The 23,143-nt window shown below is 49.4% G+C and overlaps 1 protein-coding gene across 4 annotated transcripts in view; it reads right to left on the bottom strand.

Annotated features, from left to right (window-relative positions):
* EPHB2 (EPH receptor B2) overlaps positions 1-23,143 on the bottom strand; it is an 85,561-nt gene that overhangs the window by 28,400 nt on the left and 34,018 nt on the right. For all 4 annotated transcript variants that reach the window (XM_009701583.1, XM_009701582.1, XM_009701581.1 and 1 more), the window contains exons 3-4: positions 18,940-19,095; positions 17,995-18,330 (exon numbers count right to left, since the gene is read on the bottom strand). In XM_009701583.1, coding sequence (XP_009699885.1) covers positions 17,995-18,330; positions 18,940-19,095 — 492 coding nt within the window. The remainder of the gene's footprint in view (positions 1-17,994; positions 18,331-18,939; positions 19,096-23,143) is intronic.

Genomic DNA, 23,143 nt, shown 5'->3' with positions numbered 1-23,143 from the left:
GACTGGATGTCTGAGTTTGAAATTAGTTTACTGGAGTCAGCCAGACCTCAGAGTGACTTTCTCAAGTCTAGTCAGAAGGAAAAGCTTCTAGCTGGACAGCGACACAAATGCTCAGGCAGCTGGTATCTGGCAGCTCTCATCCCCTGGAGAAAATGGTTCCTTCACAGTCAGCTGCAAAGCTAGTGAAGACCCATGAGTTTCTGACTCTTTACCACTTCCAAGGCTGGAAGGTCCTGGCTCCAGTTCTCTGCTCTGCCCTGCCCCCAAGTCCACGTGGGGGACCTGGTACAAATCCACATTATCCCTCTGCACTGTCATTTTCTACTTGGAAAATAAGGATAGCTATCCTGTCTGGTTTTCACTCCCTGCCAGTCTTATCTAATTTCACTGAGCAATTTCAGAGGCAGAGTGCTAGGAGCTTGGTACCCCAGCAGTATTTAACACATATAACAGCTAAAAAGGAAGGAGATGAAAGAAGTCAAAGTGCGCACAAAGAGCATCCAATCTGGGATAGTGCTACCTGCTGATACTCTCATCACAAGGTGTGCTCCAGCTCTGACAGAAGCATCAAGCACTTTGGGAGCTGCCTGAATTACGACGTAGAAAGAGCTTTTCTGCCATGGGACATGGTGAAGTGACAAACAGAAAAGGCTGTGAGAGAGAGATACACTTTCTGACACGTGATGAACTCAGCTGAGCAAAGATGGTGAAAGTGTCAAAACATCTAAGCTGACTTTCCTGAACTGTTGTTTCTGAACAAACTACACATAGGTTCCCTCCCTTGGGTTTCTGGGTATTTCAAAGCAAAGATTTAACAAACTGCAAAAAGGACCAAAAAAAAAAGTCTTTGTTCTTCCAGCCTGCTTTGTGCCAAGTTCTTTCCAGGACCGGCCAGTGTACAGGTGGACTGCTAAAGCCAAAGATTCACCGGCAGCATTTATCCTGGCCCTGTGGGATCAGTCACCTTTTTCCACAAACCATGACTCCTCTTTGTTCCCTTGTGACAAAAGAAACAGTGCTTTAGGGACCATTTCCAGGTTAGAAATGGTCGCTAAACTGATGACAATTACCCAATGACACAAATTGCCCAGTGCCAAAGAAACTCCCTCAGCTGTTGGCTTGTCTGCTTGTCCCTTATTCATGGAAGGTGTTTGGATTACTACGCACAGGGAAAATGGATGCTGGAAAAGGGATCTTCCCTGTAACACATAAAGGAGATCAGATTTGGAGCATCCCAGCTTTCAGAGCCACTGTCACTTTGAGATGTCACCCCCACGGATGTGTAAGCAGATTAATCCTGGTGGTGTGTCCAGGTGTATGTGTTCAGCAACAATGCAAAAAATAAACAGAGCTTCAATTTCACAGCGGATGGAAACTTACTTTTCATGATGAAACCCTTGAGCCCCTATGTCACTTGGAGGCAAAATGAATCATTCAAGTCCTTGAAAGGCACTTTTCTATATCCTCTTTATCTGGGACGGCCTCAGATTCTTTGAATTCCTCATAGTGGAGCCCTGTGGCTTCTCCAAATTGCTGGAGAAATAAACCGACCCAAAACTACCACTGGAGTGTAAAACAAGCTTAATGAAAATCCACTAATGTAAAAAGGCAGATGACCTGTCCCCTACTGCAATAAAATCTGCAGCGCATGAGAAGGGGAGGCAGCTGACATAGCTCACATGATGACCTCTCTGGGGCAGAAGCACAGAAGGGATGCGAGGGATGCTTCCACAGTCTTCACCCCAAACCTTGGCACAGCCACACAACACCACAGCCAGACCCTTGTCTAGGCTGGGGCTTGGGGCTTCGGCAGTTTACCTTAATCCACCAGGAGCCGAGCACACTTCCCTGGCTTGGGGGCAGCTCTGCACAGTAAATCTCTAGGGGTGTCGACAGCTCTTCTTGTCCAGATTTTCTGCAGCGCACACAGGGTGCAAGAAGCTGTCTGAGCTCAGCTACTGGAAACTTGGGAAGGATGAGGCTCAAGATGTACCCCATTCTCAGGTCTTGCCAGCAGCGCCACATACCCGTAACCTCCCTGAAGGACACACAGGTATAACCACTGAGTTTTGCCAAGGCTGTAATGACAGCTGAAACAGCAATGTCCTCACAAACCATGCTGGCATAATGCCACAAGGTGGACATGTCCAGGCAAGAAGGTCTCAAATCCCACCACACAGCATGTTCAGGCACCTTCAAGGGATCTTATGTCCTGCTTGACTGACTTGTCTCCCAGGAAAACTCAAAGACCTACTGGGGCAGAAACGTAAAGTCACAATGGAGTTTGGCAAGAGAAGCACCGGAGCCACAAGGCTATTCAGCCCGATGAGTATTTAACCTTCCCAAAAGCAGTGCAGCAGCTTGAACAGCACAGATGACAATGCTTCACATGTACCCTGAGGTTGGTCTTGCCAGTGTCGAGGTGGGTCTGACAGACATCCTCAACAAATGCTCTAATCTAGCAAAAGGGTAACAGACAAGGAGAGGCATCCTGTCCTCCTCTGGCTGTGCTTTATACCAGGGTCATGTCATGGACTAAGTCTACGAGAGAGACAGACGTAACTCGGGCACCATGGTGCCCCGGCCTCTCCCAGGTCAGTGTTTCTGGCCTAGATAATCAGCTTAGGTGCATTATTCATGTCCAGCTAAAGCAGTTGGACTAGATGATCATTGTAGGTCTCTTCCAACTGAAATATTCTATTCTATTCTAGGGACCGTGCTGGGGAAAGGGATGAACTAAGAAGCTCAGATGCCTCCACACCAACCACAGAGCAGAGCTGTGAAGGCTGATGGGGGAGACATTCACCTGTGGATTGAGTTCTCTTCTCCCACTGTACCCTTCAGTTCCCAATAGCACCAAATCCCAGAAGTGCTGGTGGGATTGGAACCCTGGAGTCTCTGGTCCAGCCTGTCTGCCACATGATGATCCCAACACCACATCAGGGAAGGTAGAATTTTGTTAGCCAAAGCTAAACCTCCAAGGATGGGGCTTCCCTAGTTATCAGCTTCTCTGTATTAGTACCCTTTAGTCTTTTTTTATGATCTCCAGAAACAAAATGACAACTTTTGGTCATAAAGCACAATCTTTCCCTGCCACATTACTGTAAACAAGCCCCACCATCTCCTGCTTCCCAGTCACTCTAGCTGAAGTACATTTAGCATTTTAAAAAGCATGTCTTCTAAAGAGAACAAAACAAAAAAAACCACAACCCAAAAAAAAAAACCACAAGAACAAGTGACCAAAACTTTTGGTCTGGGCCCTGATTATGAAACTGAAGTCACTCCAGCTTTTGCTAACAGTCCCTAACAGGCACATCAGCAGAGTCTCCCTGTCTTATAGAACATCATCTGGAGTACTTGAAGGTGCTTTGGCTCTGTTTTCTGACCTGCAGTTACTGCTGATAGACATGTGAACCAGGAAAAAATCTCTGTGTCAGCCCCCAAGGATGGTGAATGGGGCAAAAACCTCTCTCAGCTCTGCACCATGCGTGCAGCCGGGCAGATGGAGGCAGAGCAGCTACTCCAAAGGACAAGAGGCAGCAGCTTCTCATAGCTCAGCATACACTTCCAAATAATTAAGAAATGATGACTTTTTCAGGAAAGGGATCCTATTTTAACCTGCTTGTGACTGTGAATCTCTCTTTACAGGCTTATATCCTTGCCTGAAAGCATGTCCAGGTTTCCCCCTAACGGAGCAGCTCCATGAGGATGCTGTGACACGCAGGCTAATACCACTATGGGCAAGGAACCAGAGAGCGCCATGCCCACCAGCCTCAAGGGCTACTTAAGCAGTCTCCGCTAAGAGAAACTTAAACCCCAGGTGGCACAGATCCATCACAGCAGAGGCAGCTTAACCGTTGCTGATCCCTCCAAAAGAGGCTTTGAATTCTTTAACTAAAGATTTGCTTGATCTCAGGTATGGACAAAAGGCCATCATGGTAGCATTGCTAAGCCTAAGGTTTGCTATAGCCTTATAGCCACTTCTACCAAATAGTTACTTCTTTTGGATTGCCTGCTGAAAATGATAAAAAAGATTAAGGGAAAGAAGGAAAGGGAAGAAGACAAGAAGGAAAGAATCTGAGTTTTCCAAGCGAAATAGGTACTTTCTAATCGCAGTAATACCTGAAAGGTCATGCTGACTGCAAAACCCAGGGCACCTTGATGAGATAGCACAAGAACATGTCAATTTTGCAGAAAATTGGGAAAAGCTATCGTAACACCCAGATCTGAACATCTGCACAAGACTGGCAAGAGAACCCAGGCAGTGAGTTAAATATAGCTGAAACGCTTGTGGTTGACCTTGTGCATATGTTATAGACAGATATCCCATTTTCTGTAAGTATTTCAAATTACGACAAGCCCACTGTGCCTCTTGGGTGGTTTTCCTCATGGTTACTTGCTCTGTTCTAAAATGCACATATTATTTTCAGGTTGAAATTTATGGACTTGAAGCTCCTGCGACTTTTCTGGTTTTGCTAGCTAAATTAAGGAGTCTAGAAACAGAATTTTGTCCTTATGGAAGAGCTGAAAGATCATTAAAATAGTTCTTTTTCATCTTCTTTTCTATTACCTAAGTAGACTGAGTTTCTTGAGTGCTTCACAGATTTATCAGCTCACGTGTCAATCTGATGACTCTCTTCTGAACCTTTTCCAATTTTTTGTTAATGTCCTTTCCAAATATAAACCTCAAAACTGACCTCAGTAGCCCATAACCATCTCTTTTAACTAGAGACAGCATCCACCTACTCACTCAGGTTTCATACTCCTCTGACTGTGTCCAACATGACACTTCTTTGACTCAGTCCAGTCCTCAGACAGCTTGTGCAGAGCTGCTGTTCCCTTTCTGTTGTGCACCTTCACTGTTTTTTTTAACTATGACCCCAGCTCAGGGAAGGGAGGAGGTAACTGCTGCTTCCCTCACTCCTTGCACCTCCCTGCTGATGTAGGGTTGGACCAAACGCCTTCGGACCCAGGCTGTTTCTACATTTTCTGTAACCCCCTGTGTCCTGCTGGGAACAGGGTGAGAGATCCTAGATGCGTCTGAAATTAGTGTAATTGGTGAAACTGCTATGTAAAGCTTAGGGCAATTCATTACGGTAAAACTGACAAGCAGCAGCAGGGGGTCATCACACAACAAAGAATTGTATTGGGGAAATGACAAATAAATAGGCCCATTTTCCTCCTTGGTTTTATGTTTCCAAGTTGTACTGTTTAGAGATGTTTTTAGGAAGCTCATGTGTTTCCCTCTCCAACCCATCCCCATGACACCAGGTTTTCTTGGTGTGGCCGAACAAGACCGGGGGTCCTCAGGACATCTGCTGGGGCACCTTCCTCTTTTATTCAGACAGCAAGCGTTTCTATCTGGGAGCTGTTACCTTTCCCCCAGGCCTGTTTTTTCAAATCCTAAGGTGACCTCCCTCCTATCCCACCTCTACCTTTCAGTACACAAAGACCAAGAATAAAGACATGAGACTGTATCAGGACTCACTTAACAGGAGGACAAGCAGGCATCTTCCTCACAGACATTCAGCAACACAACCTGACACCCTGTGACACCATCCGGTCCCTCATGCATGCTGATTCATCCCATCCCAAGGGACCCATCAGGGCTACAAGCATCATATTTCTAATAGGCTTTGACAGTAGAGGCCAATTTTCTGCGTCAGGTCCTGACTCTTGGGCCACACAACTGCCAGGGGCTGCTGCCACCATTTTTTAGTAGGTCTGACTCCCAGTGATCCGATGCTGTGAAACAAGCCCACCTCCAGCTAGACACCAGATAATGTCCCCAGCACTGCAGGGCCACTTCAGAGCCTCTAGAGCCTCTGTGCTGCTGTAAAGCTGTGGAAGGTCATGCTGTGCAGGCTGGGAAGCTGGACTGCTGCTGTAAAGGGAATAAAATTGGACAAGACACCGCCACCAGCCAGAGCAATGCTACAGGGAACAGCCCAGGGTCTCAGACTCCCCAGGCAGCATCTTCTGCAGCTCTCCCTGGCCGTTTGACTGGAGTGTTTGGTAGGACTCCAGCCTCTGGACCCCCTGCCAGGGGACACCGGGAGCTTCCCACAGCTTCTCTTCCATGATCTTTATACACATTTGAAACACTACCAATTGCAATCTCCCCCCCCCATTTTGCAGCTAGCCTCCCCCTTCCTTCATCTGCCAGTCCTGCAAGGCTCAGCCTTTCACTCCTTGCCTGCCAGTGGGTCAGCACTACTGAGACCCCAGTACCATCAAAGTGTCTCCATCCCTTTGCTGGCTTAGCTGGAAGAGTCAGGTTACGGGCAGAAAACCCCTACCTCTGATCGCTTTAATACCACTAACCCACCTCATGTCAGACAGAGTCAACATTTGCTCTGGAAAACACTCACGACAGAGACAGAGCAAAGCCAACCCGGCCCATAGCCTCTCCCCAGCAACACTTTGAAATTACCCAAGGGAAAAAAAAGAGGTGAACAGCTGGGAGTTCTCCAGCATCTCCTCAGTGCCCTCCCGACAGATCTCGGTCCCTGGAGTGTCAGGTTACTGGACGGGGGGAACTGCTTTTATTATAGGAGGGTCAGTGGGGAATTCTGGCATTTTCAATTACCCTCATGCAGCAAGGGCTGCGATCCGGGGTCAGGATTAACTGTGTGACCCCCAGCTGAAGACAGAGTGGCAGGGAAATGCACCATGATGCTGCAAGGCACCAGCTAGTCCAGAGGCCATGGGACAGGGCAGTAAACGGGGAGATGTGGGGGAGAAAGTTGCTGACAGAGCATCTGGCAGTGGATGGCTGCAACTGCCCTGCAAATGTGGCAAAGAGAGAGACTTGAAAACCTTGGGGTAAGTGGGCAAGCTTCTCTCCCACTGCCCTTACTCAGGGTCTCAGCCTCGCCTGGTGACCCAGGTAGCTCCAATACATGGGGAACTATGCGGGGAACAGAATCCCCCATAGGACCGGAGCAGGGAATTCCTCAGTACAGGGCTCCTAGGAGGTCCCAGAGCTCCTTCTGTACTTCAAGCCCTGCACAACACCAGCAGCTCACTCTGGTGAGACTAAAGGATGATGTTGGTGAGGACGGTGCTGTGATCAGTCATGGAGCAAGGGCTTCCCCGACCTTGAAGCCACAGGGCCTGGTGACATCTAGGCTGGGAGCCAGGTTCCAGCAGTGCCTGAAAAACAGTGTTTGAAACGGCAAGCGCACACAGAGCCTCCGTGCAAGGCTGCAGGCAGGTGAAACAGGCACGTGGGTCTTAGGTGATCTCTGTTTCTCAAGCATGGGCAAAGTGGAAAGCCAGGACAACTCACTCTGCACTTCCCCGCAGAGCTGGATGTCTTGCACCAATATCTCACCCAAGGGACGCCTAATCCAAATCAGCCCTCCCTCCTTGCCCCAAGGCATGCCAGTCCCACACAGTCGCCAGCAGGTGACTGTCACTGTGCAATGGTCCAGCTGTCCCCAAGTCCAGGTCCCGCCATCAAGGCCCCAGTTCTTTGTTCTCTTACTCAGCTCAGAGTCCAAATGCCTCTAGATATCTAACTGAAAATTGACTTCTTTGGTTAAAACCTTCTCCACTTTTCACTTCTCCAGGTAAAGCTCTCTCCTGCCATTTAAACATCACAGGCTTTTACTCCCTGGGCCCCCCTGGAGAATGGATTTGAATTTGAGATGCCTTCCTCCAACGTAAGCACTGAAAGCACCACAGTGAGGAATACCTGGGTGAGGAAGGGAGTAAGGGAAGCTTTTCCTGACCTTCCCTGAATGGTGACCCTGCTCTGCATGGGAGGTCAGGCTGGAGAACTCCAGAAGACCCTCCACCAGCACTTCTCTGTGTGTGACTCCCTTCTGCCAAAAGGGTTCACTATTGCTCGGACTATTAAAACATTTGTTCTTTCCCAGTGTCCTCCTCTGTGATGGCATGTTCAGGAGCCACATACTTTTGAAATCAATTAGCTCCAGCAGAAGCTGAGGAAAGCAACGCAATGTTATAGGGATGACAGCACTAGGGCTCTTTAATAAACAGCATTTACCCTCAAAGCAGCAAAAGCCTCAGGTCTGGGAAGTTCACTGGACTTGCTAGAGCTCTAGAAGACTGGTATTTCACAGCCTGTGAGGTTTTTGTTTCCGAGATTCCTGGCAAGGTGGCCCCATCAGGCTGGTACTCATGCTGTTTGTGTGTGTCGAGTGTCTGGAAAATTTCCCAGTGGGCCGAGCCTCCAGCTCTTTGAGTTTGTAACTACAAATGCTGGAAAATCTTAAAATCACAGCAAGGCAGTCCAAAGCTGGTCCTGGCTCCAGCCCCATTTGAAGCAACGAAGGCTTTGGTGTAGATTACAGCCTTTAAAACAGTTCCTAATGCCACAAGCCCAGTGACTTGGCCCAGGCAGATGAAGGCTTTTGGCTGTCTTTATGCTCTTTGTTTAATTGAGTTTGCAGCCTTCACTTTCATGCTGCCATCCTGCCCATGGAGGAGGGCAGGACTTTGTTCTCAGCACTGAGAGGAGGTGCTCCAGAGAATCCAGGCATCCCATCATGCAGCCCACAGGAGCATGTTTGGGGTCACTCAGTGCCAAGGTCGTCCTCACCTCCTGGCCCCCTCTCCACATGGAAACCTCATCTGATCCAGATCAAGGCAATGTCATCAGCAAAAGGCTGGTGGAAGGCAGGAACGCTCGCAGCAGCCAGCCCTCTGTCCCTCCAGCTTGCCCCCTAGTTTTTCAATAAAATGGTACTTTCCCAGAAAGTGCCAATTAATTGCAACCAAAACTGTTCTTACGAACATACTGATTTTAAAATTTCAAACACAGAAAACAGACCAAAGAAATACTTCTTGAAAGAATGACACCTACTGCAGAGCATCCATCCCCTTGGACCCACTGAGTCTTGCTAATTTGAAACTGAACTTGTTCCCTTGCTTTCTTTCACGGTAGACTCCACTAGGCTGGCATCCCTCTGTGTGGGGGGAAATTTTGGAAATATCAGGGTATTTTCTTGGAAAGAGCATTTCCTGCCCAGTCCTACCAATGCAGCAGCCTACTGTACACTTGCCAGTGGCAGTGATGAACACAGACTGGGCTGCGGTGAGACAGGCACGGTGAGGATCTTCCTGCCTGAACCGAGTCAGACAGACTTAACATCCTACACACAGAAGGGACTACTAAGTCACAGAGATTCCAAGATGGACCAAGGGACAACTGGCCAGCCAGCTGCATTAACCCGATTTGCTACAACTACCTATTACAGTCCACTTAAACACACCACTGAGCAGCATCCCCCCCTCAGTGTATGCTCAGCTGTTCCAGCACTGTGACCCCGAAACTGGCCTCCCATGTGTCTGCAGCCTTGCCTACCTGCCTCCAGCATCTCCACCTGCCCGAGTGCCGGCACTCAGTGTCTCATGAGCAGGCAAGGCAATTAGCACGGCAGGCTGTGTTTGCCAAATGCAGCAGTAAAGATAAATCACCCCTCCTGAACACGAAAGCAAAAGGTGAGCTCCTGAGCCATTGCGTCAGCTCCCAGCACGCGCATGCAGCAGGGATGGCAGCACATTGTGGGGAGAGGGGGAGGTACTACTGGTTCACCAGAAGGGACTTTCCAACCCATCCATCACGGATGGGCTTTTTTTTTTCTGCCTAAAGTCAGCTCCAGTTGCTTTGCAACACATTTCTGAAGCCCCAGGCAGGTGTGGGAAAAATGATGCTCAAACTCATGGAGTAATTTATGCAACAGGGAAGCCTGGGAGTCAGCAGGTGGAGGAGCCCGCAGAGCTGGTAGCGGGCAGAGAAGAGCATCTGCTAGGAAAGCTCTAGCAGTGCAGCCCATACCCTCCCTGCTCTGCCAACATCCCCCCAACTGCCCACTGCAGGAGTGGGAAGAGGAGTCCTGAAGAGCCAGCAGCTGACAAAGCTCCTACCATCTGGGAGCCCTGGCTGCAGATGGTCTCCAGTGGGCAGAGAAGGGACTTGGGCATGGCAGGGTCCCTCCTGGGCACTCACTGCCGGCTGCTGCAAGCTGGGGGGATGCAGCGAAGGCAACAGGCTGGGTGCCCAAGTGAGAGGAGGAGGGCAGCAAATGTCAAGCCGCATCAGGTTTTGGTGGCAACGGCCCCGTGTACGAGGCAGTCAGGTTGAAGGTGGGAGCTGTGGATCACAGAAAGAGAAAAGGGAGAGAAGAAGGGCTGCAGAGCCAGGATGGTTACGTAGGTCCATGGGGAGGGTAAAGTCTGGCTATTAATGCTGGATAAGAGAAGCAGCCATGGGAATGTCAAGGTTTCAGGAGGATTTGGAGCCTGCGAGCAGGCCAAATTGTCACAGATACACATCCAGTAAAGCCACTCAAAGAAGAAACCTGGGATTTAAGGGACCTCAGGAATAGTCCTACGGTAGCTCAGCAGACATGCTCCTGCTTGCTCTGTCACACAGGCAAACAGACTTTGCCCTGGCTCCTCCACGTGGGAGATGACTCCACAGCTCAGAAAATTTCTGCTTTTCCACCTAAATGCTATCACCAGCCGCTCTGTACCATCTGTTCTTGCCCTTCTACTTTAATAACTCTTCTCCCTTTCTGGTGCCTCTCCAGCCCAGCAGGTCATTACAGGCAGCAAATAAATCCCCTTCCCCAACGCTGAACACAGTGCCTTTTTGGTCTCCTCTCTCATGTGGGCTCTCCTGTGTTCTGCTCACCTTATCAGCCTTTCTCTCTACCTGCTACCATCACAGTTCAGCTGTCTTGAATGTGGGTAACCAGGTGTGCATGCAATGACCGTACGAAGCTCCATCCAAGCCTTGTGCAATGCTAGTGAGACTTTGCTACAGCTGGTGAACATACTTTGCTTGATACAGCGCAGTATTGCATGTGTTGTTTTTCCACTAGGTTTTATACTGGAGAGTTGTTCCCTTCCCATGATCTGCCACCAGCTCCTCCTCAGCTGCCTTCTGTTGTTGAATTTTACCCTGATTCTGTTATTCCACCTCTCAGCATCTTCCTGGAGGTATCACGGTCCTCCTCTGTCCTAACAATGTCTGTGTCAGTTTTCTGCACAAGAAATACCCTACCAGATTTTGAAACATCAAAAAGTATGAGACTACTTCTCATGGACCCCAGTTAGTCACCTCAGTTCAGCCTCATGCTTCCCCATTTGGGTGGTAGTAGTCTCTCATTTAGGCAGTTCCTGGATAGACTTCCACCTTTACTAGTAGTTTTCCAAATCAAATGTTTTGCTGGTGTCCAGAAAGGCAGAATCCACTTCATTTCCTTAGAAAATCAGTGATCTCATTGGGAAAAAAAAGCAAGAACAAGCTACACAGACTCGTGTACAAGGACTTGATGGGCCCTCTTGATGTCTCAAGTCAAGACTGGTTGCCTTTCTGAAAGATGCTTTAGCCAAAGACAGGACTGAATGTGAGGATAATTGATATGCAGGCTGATTTAAAACTTCTCTTGGCTTGAACCTTTTTTAACTTAGTATAAAGAGCAAAGGCTATAAATCATAGCTTGGGAGGTACAGGTTGGATATCAGGAAAAGTTCCCTCACCAGAGGGGTTGTGTAGCTCTGGGACAAGTCACTGAAAATGTGGGCAGATGTCTGCCTTTGAGGGTTACTAATAATTGTCTACCCAAAGCCACGGCTGCCCTGATGTAGTGCTGGCAGTAGTCCTGCTGTAGGTGGGAGGTTGGATGAGAGATCTGAGATGCTGAGATGCTACAATCTCCTGCCTTTTACTTTTATACTAGAAGGCATCATGAAATAGACATTCATACCTTTTACGGTCTGGAAAGCTCATTCCAGCCCTTTGAGGTGATTTCTGCACACACTTTCCCAGGTTGTTTCACAGACAAGTAATTCCTGACTGCAGCCAGCTCAGGGCAAAGCTGAGAGCAGCACAAGACAGAGCAGGAGATGCCATGACTCCCTGCTTGTGTATGGAGCAGCAAGGGCCACTATTGTGCATCCCTCTGAAGGAGGAAGCCAGCAAGATCTTCTGATGGAAAACGAAAGCGAGAAGATAAAAGCAAGAGTCCATGTGCTGTGGCGATACAGTTCTCCTCTCTCGGTCTAGCCTGCAGCATAACTAATGTGGTGAGCAAACAGCAACCTGGATGACTGGTTAGAAGTGCTAGTCTCTACCAACCTTACACCTTCACCTTGTCTGCTACCCTGGCTCCACTCCTGTGTCTCATCGCCCTTCCTCCCCTGACCCCTCCATGCTCCCTGGACCATGGCTGCAAGGGATTTTTTTGGTTGAAGGTGAGGGAAAAATCCTCCCTTCAGGTGCTTTGCACTTCCTAGGATATGTCTCGCCTGTGCTTCATCGCTCATGGCTGAAGTCCCCAGCCTTTGCATAAGGACCAGACTGGACTCAGTCACAGCAGAGCAGAGCCACGGCCTACGTGCTTGCTTTGGATCATTGAAACATTCAGCTGTCCTTGAACTCACAGGCACCTCTGAGTCTTGTCAGGACAGCCCTGTACAAAAGACACTGCCTAGCTGGGATGCAAGCACCTGGGCTGTGACAGTCACCACGAAGTAGAAATTCAAACCCTAATGATGCCTGGCACGAACTTGGTGCACAGGTGTGAGATGCACATCTCCCCAGCCAAAGGACACATGTTGCGACACACTGCTGTAAAATACCACCCAGAGTAATAATGCAAATAATCATAACAAGTTATCTGGATCCACAGAGAGGGAGAAATTGTGCCAGTAAACTCTGCTGCTGCAGATGCTGCTCCTGATGGGTTTATTAGGAAAGTGTACTGGTTTCCTGTGTCACACACGAGCCGGTATTCACACTGTATTAGCTGTTTATGGCTCTGTTTGCAGCCAAGAGCCTCTGACATCAGAGTTAATCCTCTCTTCTTATCTCATGTGACACAAGACTCTCTCACAAAAGGGACATGTTCCCAAAAATCTGGATGTTCTCTTTCCCCCATCACTGGGAGGTCTTGAATTTGTCTCTGGATACCCCAGAGCCCAGGGCTTTTTCCTCCCTTGTTGGATCACAGAAGCCACAGTTTGTTATCAAGACGCGCCCTTCCCATGTGCTATTTAAGTCATCCCTGCCCAAGTAGCCGTTTCCCTCGGTGGCTTTCCCGGTGCACTCAGCCTGCCCACAGTGCAGATGGAGCCTGCAATCCTCGCAGCACCGAGACTCTCCACCCTCCCTGATCCTCCCCAAAGAATGGCCACAAATTAGCAAGCAAGGGCTGCATGTTGTCACCAGCAAGAGGGTTGATGCCTGGCATGGCTTTCAATTAGTCAAGTGTCATTATACCGAGCGCGGGGCCACGCTCAGCTCCTTGACCTCTGGCTTCCCTCCTGCGCCTTCCCTCTTGGGATGCTGGCATGGCTCTCAACCACCCTCTTGGCACTGATCTTTTGTTCTGGCATGGCTGAAAAAAGGCTTTTGGTGGCACCCGGACTCTGCGTGATAGGCTTGTTTTCTTTGGCCACATCACGCTCCCTTAAGACAGGACTGGCTGTATTGGATGGCAAGTCCTGGATCTCCCTCCTTGGAGAGCTGCTGAGCTTTCAGGGAGAAGTGCCACTCAGCTGCAGGGTGCGATAGGCAGGCAAGTGGGGGGGTGACCTGGGAGACAGATGTACGGCATGGAGCTGGAGGTCAAGAAGAAGCCTGCTGAGAAGAGCAGAGAGAAAACACAACCTGGCCTCAGAGGTGACAAAAGGTATTTCCTAGGAAGGCAGTGGGGATCACGCAGAGTTTGCTGGAAGGGGTAAATTCAAGTTGGCTGAAGACTGACTGGGGTGCAAGGAGGTGGTGGGAAGGGGATGTTTATTCCAGGCTCTTTTTATTTCTATTCTGCTAGTCCTGGTCCTTTCTAATTTTCTATACTTTGAAAAGGGAAGCATCACACCTCCTGTTCTAACAAAACCTGCCTTTCTGGAGGTTAAACACCTTTGGTCTTTTTAGGACACTCATTGCAAGAGAAAGGTCCAGGAAACTGCCTCCGAGCACGGGCTGGCACTGGCTGCTCTCTTTCAACCAACCTTCTCCTAAGAAGAGAGGTGGTCTGTCTCTCGGAGCTCCTCTTTGCACCGTGGTGTCTGGACTGCTGATTGCTGTGTTGGTGGGACTGAAAAGATGACAACATTACAGTGAAATGCAAAGGGTAAACCTGGGTAGTCTAAGGTCAGCATCAACCTGGGTAGTCTAAGGCCAGCATCAACTTGGCCAATGCAGAACACAAGGCCATGGGCCCAGGAGGAACTGCAGAGGATCCAGCCAAGGGTGACTGAGGCAGCCTGGGGCACAGAGCGAGCACATGGAGAGAGCTGGGCTGGCTGAGCCTGCTAATGAAAATGTTATGGGCGAATTTAATCGCAGCTACAACTGCTCAGAGTTCCATTAAAAGACAGTGGAAACTCACTCTTCCCAGCAGAGGCATGTGGTGCAACAAGGGGCACAAGCCACAAACCAGGCTGGAAATTACGAAAAACATCTTTCCCAGGAGGCTGACAGAGTCCTGGAACAGGTTAGCAGAGAGGTAGAGTTTTCCAAGACTCGGCTAGAAAAAGCCACAGCAGATCTACTCTTGGTGACAGTCCTGCTGCAAACAGGAGGGTGAGTCAGAGACCCTAGATGTCCCTTCCACAAACCCCGATGTGATCCTGTGGCCCAAATCAGGCACGGCAACATGACTCTGTGGAAGTATCTCTTGTCCAACTGTCTTGATTTTTTTCATGAACTCAGGAGTTCAGCAGAATGCACAGACTTAAAGTATGTGAGACACTGGGCTCAGCATAAGCATCATCTGCAACACATGAAATTGGTTTTAAACAAGGCTGGCACTCAATGGGGACTCACATGTGTCCAGCACAGTGGAGGCAGCACCTCTCCTTAAAATTATTAGAGATCTGGGAGACGATATAAAAACAAATCGTTCATAAAGTGTACAAAATGGCAGTGTTGGGAATGACAACTTCTGTGCAGAGCAATAATCATGGTTTGATGGCTGAGCCCATGAAAGCGATCGTAAGGTTGTGCTTGTGCCTGGAAACCAAAATGCAGGTCTTGCCTGCAGAATGGGAGACTGCATCAAGGGAAGCAGCATCTGAAGGGACAAAGACAGAAGCCACCGGGGAGGCAAGAGCTGCCCACATGGCTGGGTGAGGTAGCACTTTACACTTGGGTGTGTAAAGGGAACAGTGAGAACAGCAAGGAAAATGGTTTATCTGCAGTAGACCTGCTATTGGGTACAACACCTAGTTCAAAAAACTATGATGAAGAATACAGATGTTTCCACAAAGAGCTGAGGGACGATCCATGTTCTGGAAAGCCACCTCATAGCAAGAAAGGATGATTCAGCTTGGTGTAATTACCCCTTATTTTTCCTTGAGGGAAGCTACCCGCTGCCTGTGTCTATACGAGGAGAAATGTCCTGCTACCACAACACAACAGCAAAATAAGTTATGTTGATGTAAAGGCCAATGTTAGTGAAATCCAGACCTTGTTGGAGAAGGGTACAACAGTAATGACTGCGGCCATCTTTGTCTGGGAGAACAAGAAGGTGAATGGTGTGTCACCTTCTTTGATCTCAAGTTTTCTTTTTGGGATGATGGTCACCATACAATCACACTCCCCAGTGCCACTCTTCTGGTCACACTCAGTACCTGCCCTCTGGTTGCTCTACAGGGATCATTTTCTTACTCTCTCATAGCAGCTTTTTCTTGGGATGCTGAAGAATTTATGATACCTTAAGGTTAAAGATGCTGCTGGTGATGTGGCATCTCTCCTCAGTCCCGAAACAACCAAGCACAGGCGGTGGTCCCTCAACAGTGCTCCATTTATGCCTGGCTGAACCAGGGAGATTTTGCCTTGCTTTCTTCAGGGCTGGGAGGTCCCCAAAGGCCAGCGTGGTGGGCACTTTGCGGGGAGGCCATTGTCCATCTGTGGCAGGAGCACAACCCCATCATGTATTTGGTCCTCTGCTCTGCCTGGGATGGAGCGCTAGCTGGCTGCTCAACCCAGAGCAGAGGCAGAGGGAGGCTGTAATCCTTACTTCTCCAGGGTCATCCGTCCCCTCCCTCCGCACGCTCTCCTCTCCCCACAACACCCTCCATTCTCCTGTCCCAGCTCTGCCTTTGTGTCTGCAGCTTCTGTTACCAACTGCTAATGATCTACATCAAGGCTGCCAGGCCGTGCCAAGCATAAGCAGAAGAATTCAGAGCCTCTAATTACAGAGGAATTAGCAAGCAGACAGTTACTGTTTAGTGCTAATGAATAGATACATTAAGAGAGACATCACATAGGCTGAGAAGTGTGAGCCCTGATAATAAAGGAGTGTCAAACAAGGAAAACACAAGGAGGAGGATCCAGGAGACTGAAAAGGATTTGCCTGCAACTCAGATCTCTGGTTTTGCTAAGGTGGAAGTAGCCACAGGCGCTATAAACACACCATATAACTGTAAAGTGCAAAATCAGAGCACCAAGTAATTCGTCTATAGCGCGAGACCATGCTGGGGGGGGTGTGCAGAGCCCCTTCCCAGCCCTAGGCAGCATTGCAACCACTCCGTCTTCATCAGCCATCTCTGTAAAGGAAGCTTCAACAGACCACCATCCCACACCAGTTCCTCTCTCCTCATCGTGCATGGATGTGTTCCTGCTCGCAGTCAAATCACAGTTCAATGCTCTGCTAAATCTGCCTTCAGGGCTTCTGATACAGTATTGAAAACACTGTGACACTGCAGATCCCAAGATAACTTAAGATCAGAGGTCACTCTGCTGGTTTATGTGTAACCAAGACATTTTTGCAGGTTACCTCTGTCTCTGCTCTGCATGCCCAATCAAGTGATGCCTGTCTGCACCGCTGCTGCTTTACCCCAGACCAAACACCTCCTGCACACGGCACAGTCTCCAGGCAATTCAGTGGAAATGCAATCATCCACAATTGCTAAATTCGGTCCTGAAGGTCATGTAGTGTCCAGGGCAGCCTGGGACATATTTGCACAACCCCACACATTTGCTGCAGTGCTCAGAGGGACCACAGAAAGTTGCTTGCTCCCACACATGCTTGTACCTTATTGGCATGCTTCCACTGTGCAATTGGATTAAGCAAAGCCCCAGCCCCAGTCTGTTGCTTGAGCTCCAGATGGCTTCCAGGTGGGCTGGGGAGAGCAGCCCCTGACCAGCAGCTCTGCGGGGCATCCTACCACTAGCACAGCTGCTGCCTGGGGGCTGCTGGTGAATCTCCCAGGAGCAGCACTACCAGCCACCCCGACATGTCCCTTACCCCAACAAAACCACCCTGCACAGGGGAAGCATAGCAAACTGCCAAGCCAGCACAGAGCTGGAGACCCTGAATGAAACCCTTCCAGCTCTGCTGCTTAGTCTTCTTCACCAAGGTGTCTCTGCAGCGACACAGGACCTGGAGCAGATTTCCAGGTGGTCATCCCACATATCCATCTCCCGGCCCCTCTTCTGTGAAGCTTCCCTTGGCTTTCACGGCCTGTCCTGGCTTTCTCTGCAGTCAGAACAGAGACTGCTGCTTGTGTCAAATGCTGGAGCTAGTCTTACCTTCCCTCCCCAGGAATGAGGAGCAGTAGCAGGGGCTGCAGCAAGGCTGTCAGCAGCATTGAGCACTGCTGCTGTGTCTGCAACACACCAACGGTGCATGCAACTGATGCTCCAAGGCAACAACCTCAGAAAGAGTCATGCACCCAGCGCGGGGGGACTGTGACATGAGCTGTTCTGCCGCAGTGATGGGGAGGGTAGCTCTGCCTTGGGGCACACTCCCGCCTTTCACTGAAATAAGAGATATTTTTCACACCCAAGGCTTGGGTTTCATGCAGGAATTGCCAGGCCCATGCACTTTAGTCATCGTCAGTGTTACGGAGCAAGCGACACCATGCCACATCTCATCCCACCTCTTCTGCCCTTCAAGCCCCATTCAACCCACAGGGTTTCACCCAGCACCTCTTGACCAGGAGATCCCTGCCTACCACCTCCCTTTCCTGGAGAGCTCTGCTGGGAGACATAGGTCCGTGTCTTACCAGCCTGGTTGGTGGTGATGTTCACTGATGCAAACTGTGGGGAGAAGGGGCTCTGGTCGGTGACGCCATTCACTGCCTGGATCTCAAAGGTGTACTGGGTGTGGGCCAGCAGGTCACTGATGTAAATGCGGGGCTCCGTCAGGCCCAGCTGGCGAGGGGCAAACTGCACGTTGTCCCCGCAGCGTGTGCATGCCCCACGGCCGGAGCCACAGCTCTTGCAGATGATGTTGTATACCAGGTCCTCCCGTCCCCCCGAGTCCCGCGGCGGGGTCCACTCCAGCATCAGAGAGGTCTCATTTACACTGGAGATTACAGCCTGAGGGGCAGATGGGATGGCTGTAAAGGGAATAGATAGAAAGGTGTAAGAGCCAGAGCCCTGCTCATCACTACAGGACCCACCGCACCCCCTCCGTTTCCCCATCCCCGGACAGGACTCTGCAGCAGGCACACGCTGAGCTGGGTGCTTCTCTTGGTGTCAGGGATGTGCGGAGCAAGCTGGACAGCCAAAGGCAAGAGCGGGAGCAAAACCTGTCCTCTTAACCCAGGCTAATTTGATTATGTGGCATCCCTGGCAAAATTCACCAGTTATTTTTTGAAGCATTTCTGATTCCTGGCCTTTGCACTAATCTCCTGCGTGCCAACATGCAGGTCTTCTCATCTCAGCATGGCCCCAGAGTGAAGTCATCCTACTGCCTAGAACAGCACAAAACAACTCAAATTCTGTCCTCTTTGTATGTGCAATGTTTGCAAGTGCAGAGTGGTCCAAGGTAAGAAAGACCCACAACTGCAAGGCTCCTCTGGGCAAGGTGCTCTGAGCCCCCTAGCCTCCTCCAAAACCCCACTGAGACGGATGCCTTTGTTAAGCATCTCTTGGTGCTTTGACTGATGAGTATCTCCTTTCCCAGACGTGTGCAGCCCCTCCCCAGTTGCCCAGAGCCCACATACTGGTGCATGGCATGTCGACAGGATCGGCATCTGCCCGGTAATATCCATTTCGGCACACACAGTTAGTGGCCCCTTCCGAAGTCGTCCGGCTGTTAATCGGGCAGTGGACGCATCCTTCATCCCCTTGGCTGGCCTTAAACGTCCCTGATGGGCAGCCTGGAAAAGAACCAAGAGCAGTGGTAAGCAGCAAGGACAGGGGCTGGCAGGGATGCCTGGAGCCTGGCAGCATTGCCAGAAAACACCCTTCAGGGTTTTGCAGAGTCCAAAGCCAAAACATGACAATTTGAAGTAAACAAAGTGGAGAAGGAGCAGCTGGTTTGAAGGCTCTGAGGAGGCAGGCGCTGCTGCTCGTGCTGCCTGCAGAGATGGGGAGAGGTCTTTCCTCCCTAGTCCCCAACCACAAGCACAGAACAGGGTCCACTCAGGGAGTCTTACGAATGCAAAGGGGATTTTTAGCCACCATCACATAAGAAGGTGCGAGTGGCTGTACCAAGTCAGATCAAACGTCCGCTGTCACCAGAATCCTTCCCCCAACAGTGACCACCCAAGGAGCGGTGCACAAGCCAGGCACACACATTGCCCACAATACCTTCCCAGTCTCCAACAATTTATAGCTCAGGGACTTTCTAAGAGGCACACTCTTTGTATTTAACATCCCTTGTGGGATGTTTCTTCCACCAAGTTACCCAGTCATTTTTTTATTCCATGCAAATGTTTTGCACCCATTTTATCCTGCAGCACAAAGCCCCATAGTATAATTGCACATCGCATGAAGAAACTGCTGCCCTCTTCCTTGAAGCTGCTTGCTGCCATTTCATTTGATGCAATCTCACACTTGCATTGGCAGTGAACACTCGGTCACCATCCATCTTCTCCATGACCTCTAGGGTTGCACAAACCTCTCTCATATCCCAAGCAAGCTGCATAACAACATTCACTATTTTATCCTCTACTCTTTTCCCATAATTTGCAATGTCCAAATTCTTTTTTAACCACCAATGTACCAACTGGGCTACCTATTATAGCCCCAAGGTCTCATTCCTGAGAGACATCGGGCCATTCACAGCCTATCTCTGTGCATGTGTGTGTGAAGTTGAGGTCGTTTTCTCCCATTTGCATCACCTCAGGTCTATTGAATTCCAATTGCTTTCCCATTCCCCAGTCACATCGTCCCATAAGGTCCTGTTGCAACTCTCCATAGCCAGTCCTTGTCCTCACTACTCAGTATCATAAGTAAACTGTCACTTCTGCCATGAACAGCAGCAGCGTACTGGGGTCTACCTCCACTGGGGCTCACACCTCTAAGCGAGTCACAGATGAAGAAGATGCTCCATTAGCAACAGCTGCTCAAAAAAATGCGTGTTCAGCCAGGCAGGGTGGGTGAGGGTGGCATGGGGGGTGCACAGTGCCTACAGCAGATGAGTGGTGAAGGCAAGACCACAGTGTGAAATACAGTAGTAACGTATACGGCACAGGTGGCTAAAAATACCACTGCAAAGCTTTAAACACCAGAAAGTCCTTCCAAATCAGGAGATCACCAATGCCAAAGCAAAAGCTCAGCTATAAGCATTTATCGGCATGGTTCTCAGTGATTACTCTTGGTTGCAACTTTCCGCTACTGTTAATTTCTTGTGCAGCCCGAAGAGCCTGGAGGGTGGCAGGTGGTTTCTGCACTGAAATGAGTTAAACAAACTTCTACTTCAGTTTGCTGCCAAGGCTTTCAGGAACGAGGCAGATCAGAAAAACAGCCTGGGAAAAACATACGCTCGAGGTCGCTGTAAGCAAGAGCTATTACTAAGAAGTATCTATTTTTTTCTTTTTTTTTTTTTAAAAAAAAAAAGGTGGTTTTTTCAGTTTTCATCTCCCTTCGTTCAAAATTATCTTGAATTTCCAATGAGAAAAGCTCTACAGAAAAATACCATCAGCTTTCTTGCTTGCAAAGTCCCTTCTGCCTCCTACAGTCAAAGGAAAAACTGGTTTTCCTCATGTTCTTGGATCTTTCCACTCTCACTGTCCCCTATCCCCACACGCTTGACTCCATTTCTGACCCTATTCCCAGCATGTCCCTCAGTACAAACCCATCTCAGAGGGTGTTAAGCTGTTGGGAGAGGTGATGGCTGCATAGTTCTCCATTACAGAGAAGTGATGGTGGCTCTGTAGCTGAAATGATAACAGGGTCCCTGTACTAATACCAACTTTTGAAACATGGTAAGATCAACACATGAAATTGCTCTAGTCTGACATCCAGGGTGAAATACAGGGTCATTTGATCAAAGATGTTTTAAGACACGAGCCTGTTTCACCTTCCTGAGGCTTATTTTAAAAATAACTACTTTCCTATACGGCTTTTTCTGCATCAAGATAGTGATACATCAAAAAAATGCCTATGCTGCTGAGATTTGGCAACTGGCCCCAAGAGACAAAAAACATTCCCCAGGTTTGGCCTGGCACAGGCTGATGGGTGCAATTAATACTTCTGCATGTGCTAGTCTTACACCAGGACAAAAATTGGGGGCTGAATGATTGCTCACCAAAAATACTGAGCTGGGATGCTAAAACTTTTTATATGTGCCATCAAAACACAGTCAGAAGTTTCGGCAACTTTTGTCCTCTCCAGGAGGTGCCGCACACTGACATGGGATAAAATAATCCTGGAAAATCACAACTTCTCCAAAGATAAATGTTCTGAAATCGTGCTGAAATACAGGAAAATCACTGATATTTGATGCAAAGTCCTTTTTTTTTTTTTTTCCTCAAGTAATGACAACCTCCAGAAGCAAAATAAACGAACATTGTATTCAAAACTGTTTTGTTCCCTCCAGATCTTCCTCTGGGTGAGAAAACAGCTTTCAATTTGGAATCCACCCAATTTCTTGTTTCCAGAGTAAACAGCAAATCAAAACTGAAATCTTCACATGGGGGCTAAATCCCCTCCTGTTTGAACAGTGTGGATGTTCTCACCACTTGCTGGAAGACATGAAGACACCCCAGTTTTCTGCCCCAGGTGGTGACAGCAGCTTTGGGACATGCTGCTTCCCCTTAGGCTTGCAATGAGAGCAAGGGCAGAGCATCCCTAGAAACTCCTGCTTGTAAAGAGGGAATTGAAACAGTGAAAGCACAGAAATTTCACTTTAAAAGCACTTTATCAGAGCATCCTTCATCCCAGGAGGGCAATTACCATGACAGCGGCTCTGGCCCCATCACTGAAGCAGGAGTGGTTTGCAGCTTCCCACGTGGTAAGTTCCCGCATTCCCAGCACCAATCAGAGGATGCTAATAGGGGTTCACAGGAAACATATGGCCCTTTAATTGCCTCACTGCTGCACATAGGCATGGATGGCTGCCTCGCTAGGGTACAGCTCTGAGACCGCAGTGCATTTGCTAAGAGCACTGGCTGTAGCTCTCTCAAACAAGATTTGGAATGCCTGAGCAGTGCCGGGGCATCCTTGCTTCCCATCCACTCATTCCCAGGGCAGGGAAAGGTGGTTGTGCCTGGGAAGGCACTTGTTTTGGGAAGGGAATGCCATGGAGAAGGACCCATGAGGGGTCCTGCCCTCCCCTGCAGGAGGACCACACCAGGGATCTGGGAGGAAAAGCCACTTTGCAGCATCTGCTGCTGAAGGCAGCGCTGGCACAAGGCTTCCAGCCCTCCTTCCCCCTAGCGCTGCGGGCCCCGGGGTAGCTCAGTGGAGAAAGGCATCCTGTGGCTCAGCCTGAAGGAAAAGCCTTTGGCCAAATGTGCAGGAGGGACTTCAGAGGGGTTCCCTGTTTGCTGGCCCCGTGTCCTACTGCCTCTAACCAACTTTTTAATTAAACCAGTGTGAACTGAGCAGGCTCCGAGCAGGTTCCAAACAGGCTTCTCTGCATCAAAACTGCCCTGGCCTTCAGAGCCCACCGCAGACCACTTCTGCAAACAGCTCAGAGCAAACAGCCCTCTCTTGCAATAAAAGTTTCCAAAATGGCACCTTCGGTCCGTGCTAATGGTTCTGAGGAAGGGTCCTCCTCAGCTGCCTTTGCCTGGCTTTGTTTCTCCTGGCAGCAATGCTCCTTGCACTCGAGCAAGGCGTTTTTAACGGCTGATGGAAAACAGGCAGCCCTGGCTCTGTCAGTTAGGATTCGCCAAGAGTCTGAAATCCCCAGCCTTATCTCCCAGCTGCCTCTCTTCTCCCTCTGGGGCCAGAGGCAGGGGGCGAGCAGGATGGGAC

This window comes from Cariama cristata, unplaced genomic scaffold (genome assembly GCF_000690535.1).
Source record: "Cariama cristata isolate BGI_N322 unplaced genomic scaffold, ASM69053v1 scaffold5176, whole genome shotgun sequence".
In the NCBI taxonomy this organism is placed as follows: domain Eukaryota; kingdom Metazoa; phylum Chordata; class Aves; order Cariamiformes; family Cariamidae; genus Cariama; species Cariama cristata.
This window is presented reverse-complemented; position numbering and strand designations above follow the sequence as displayed.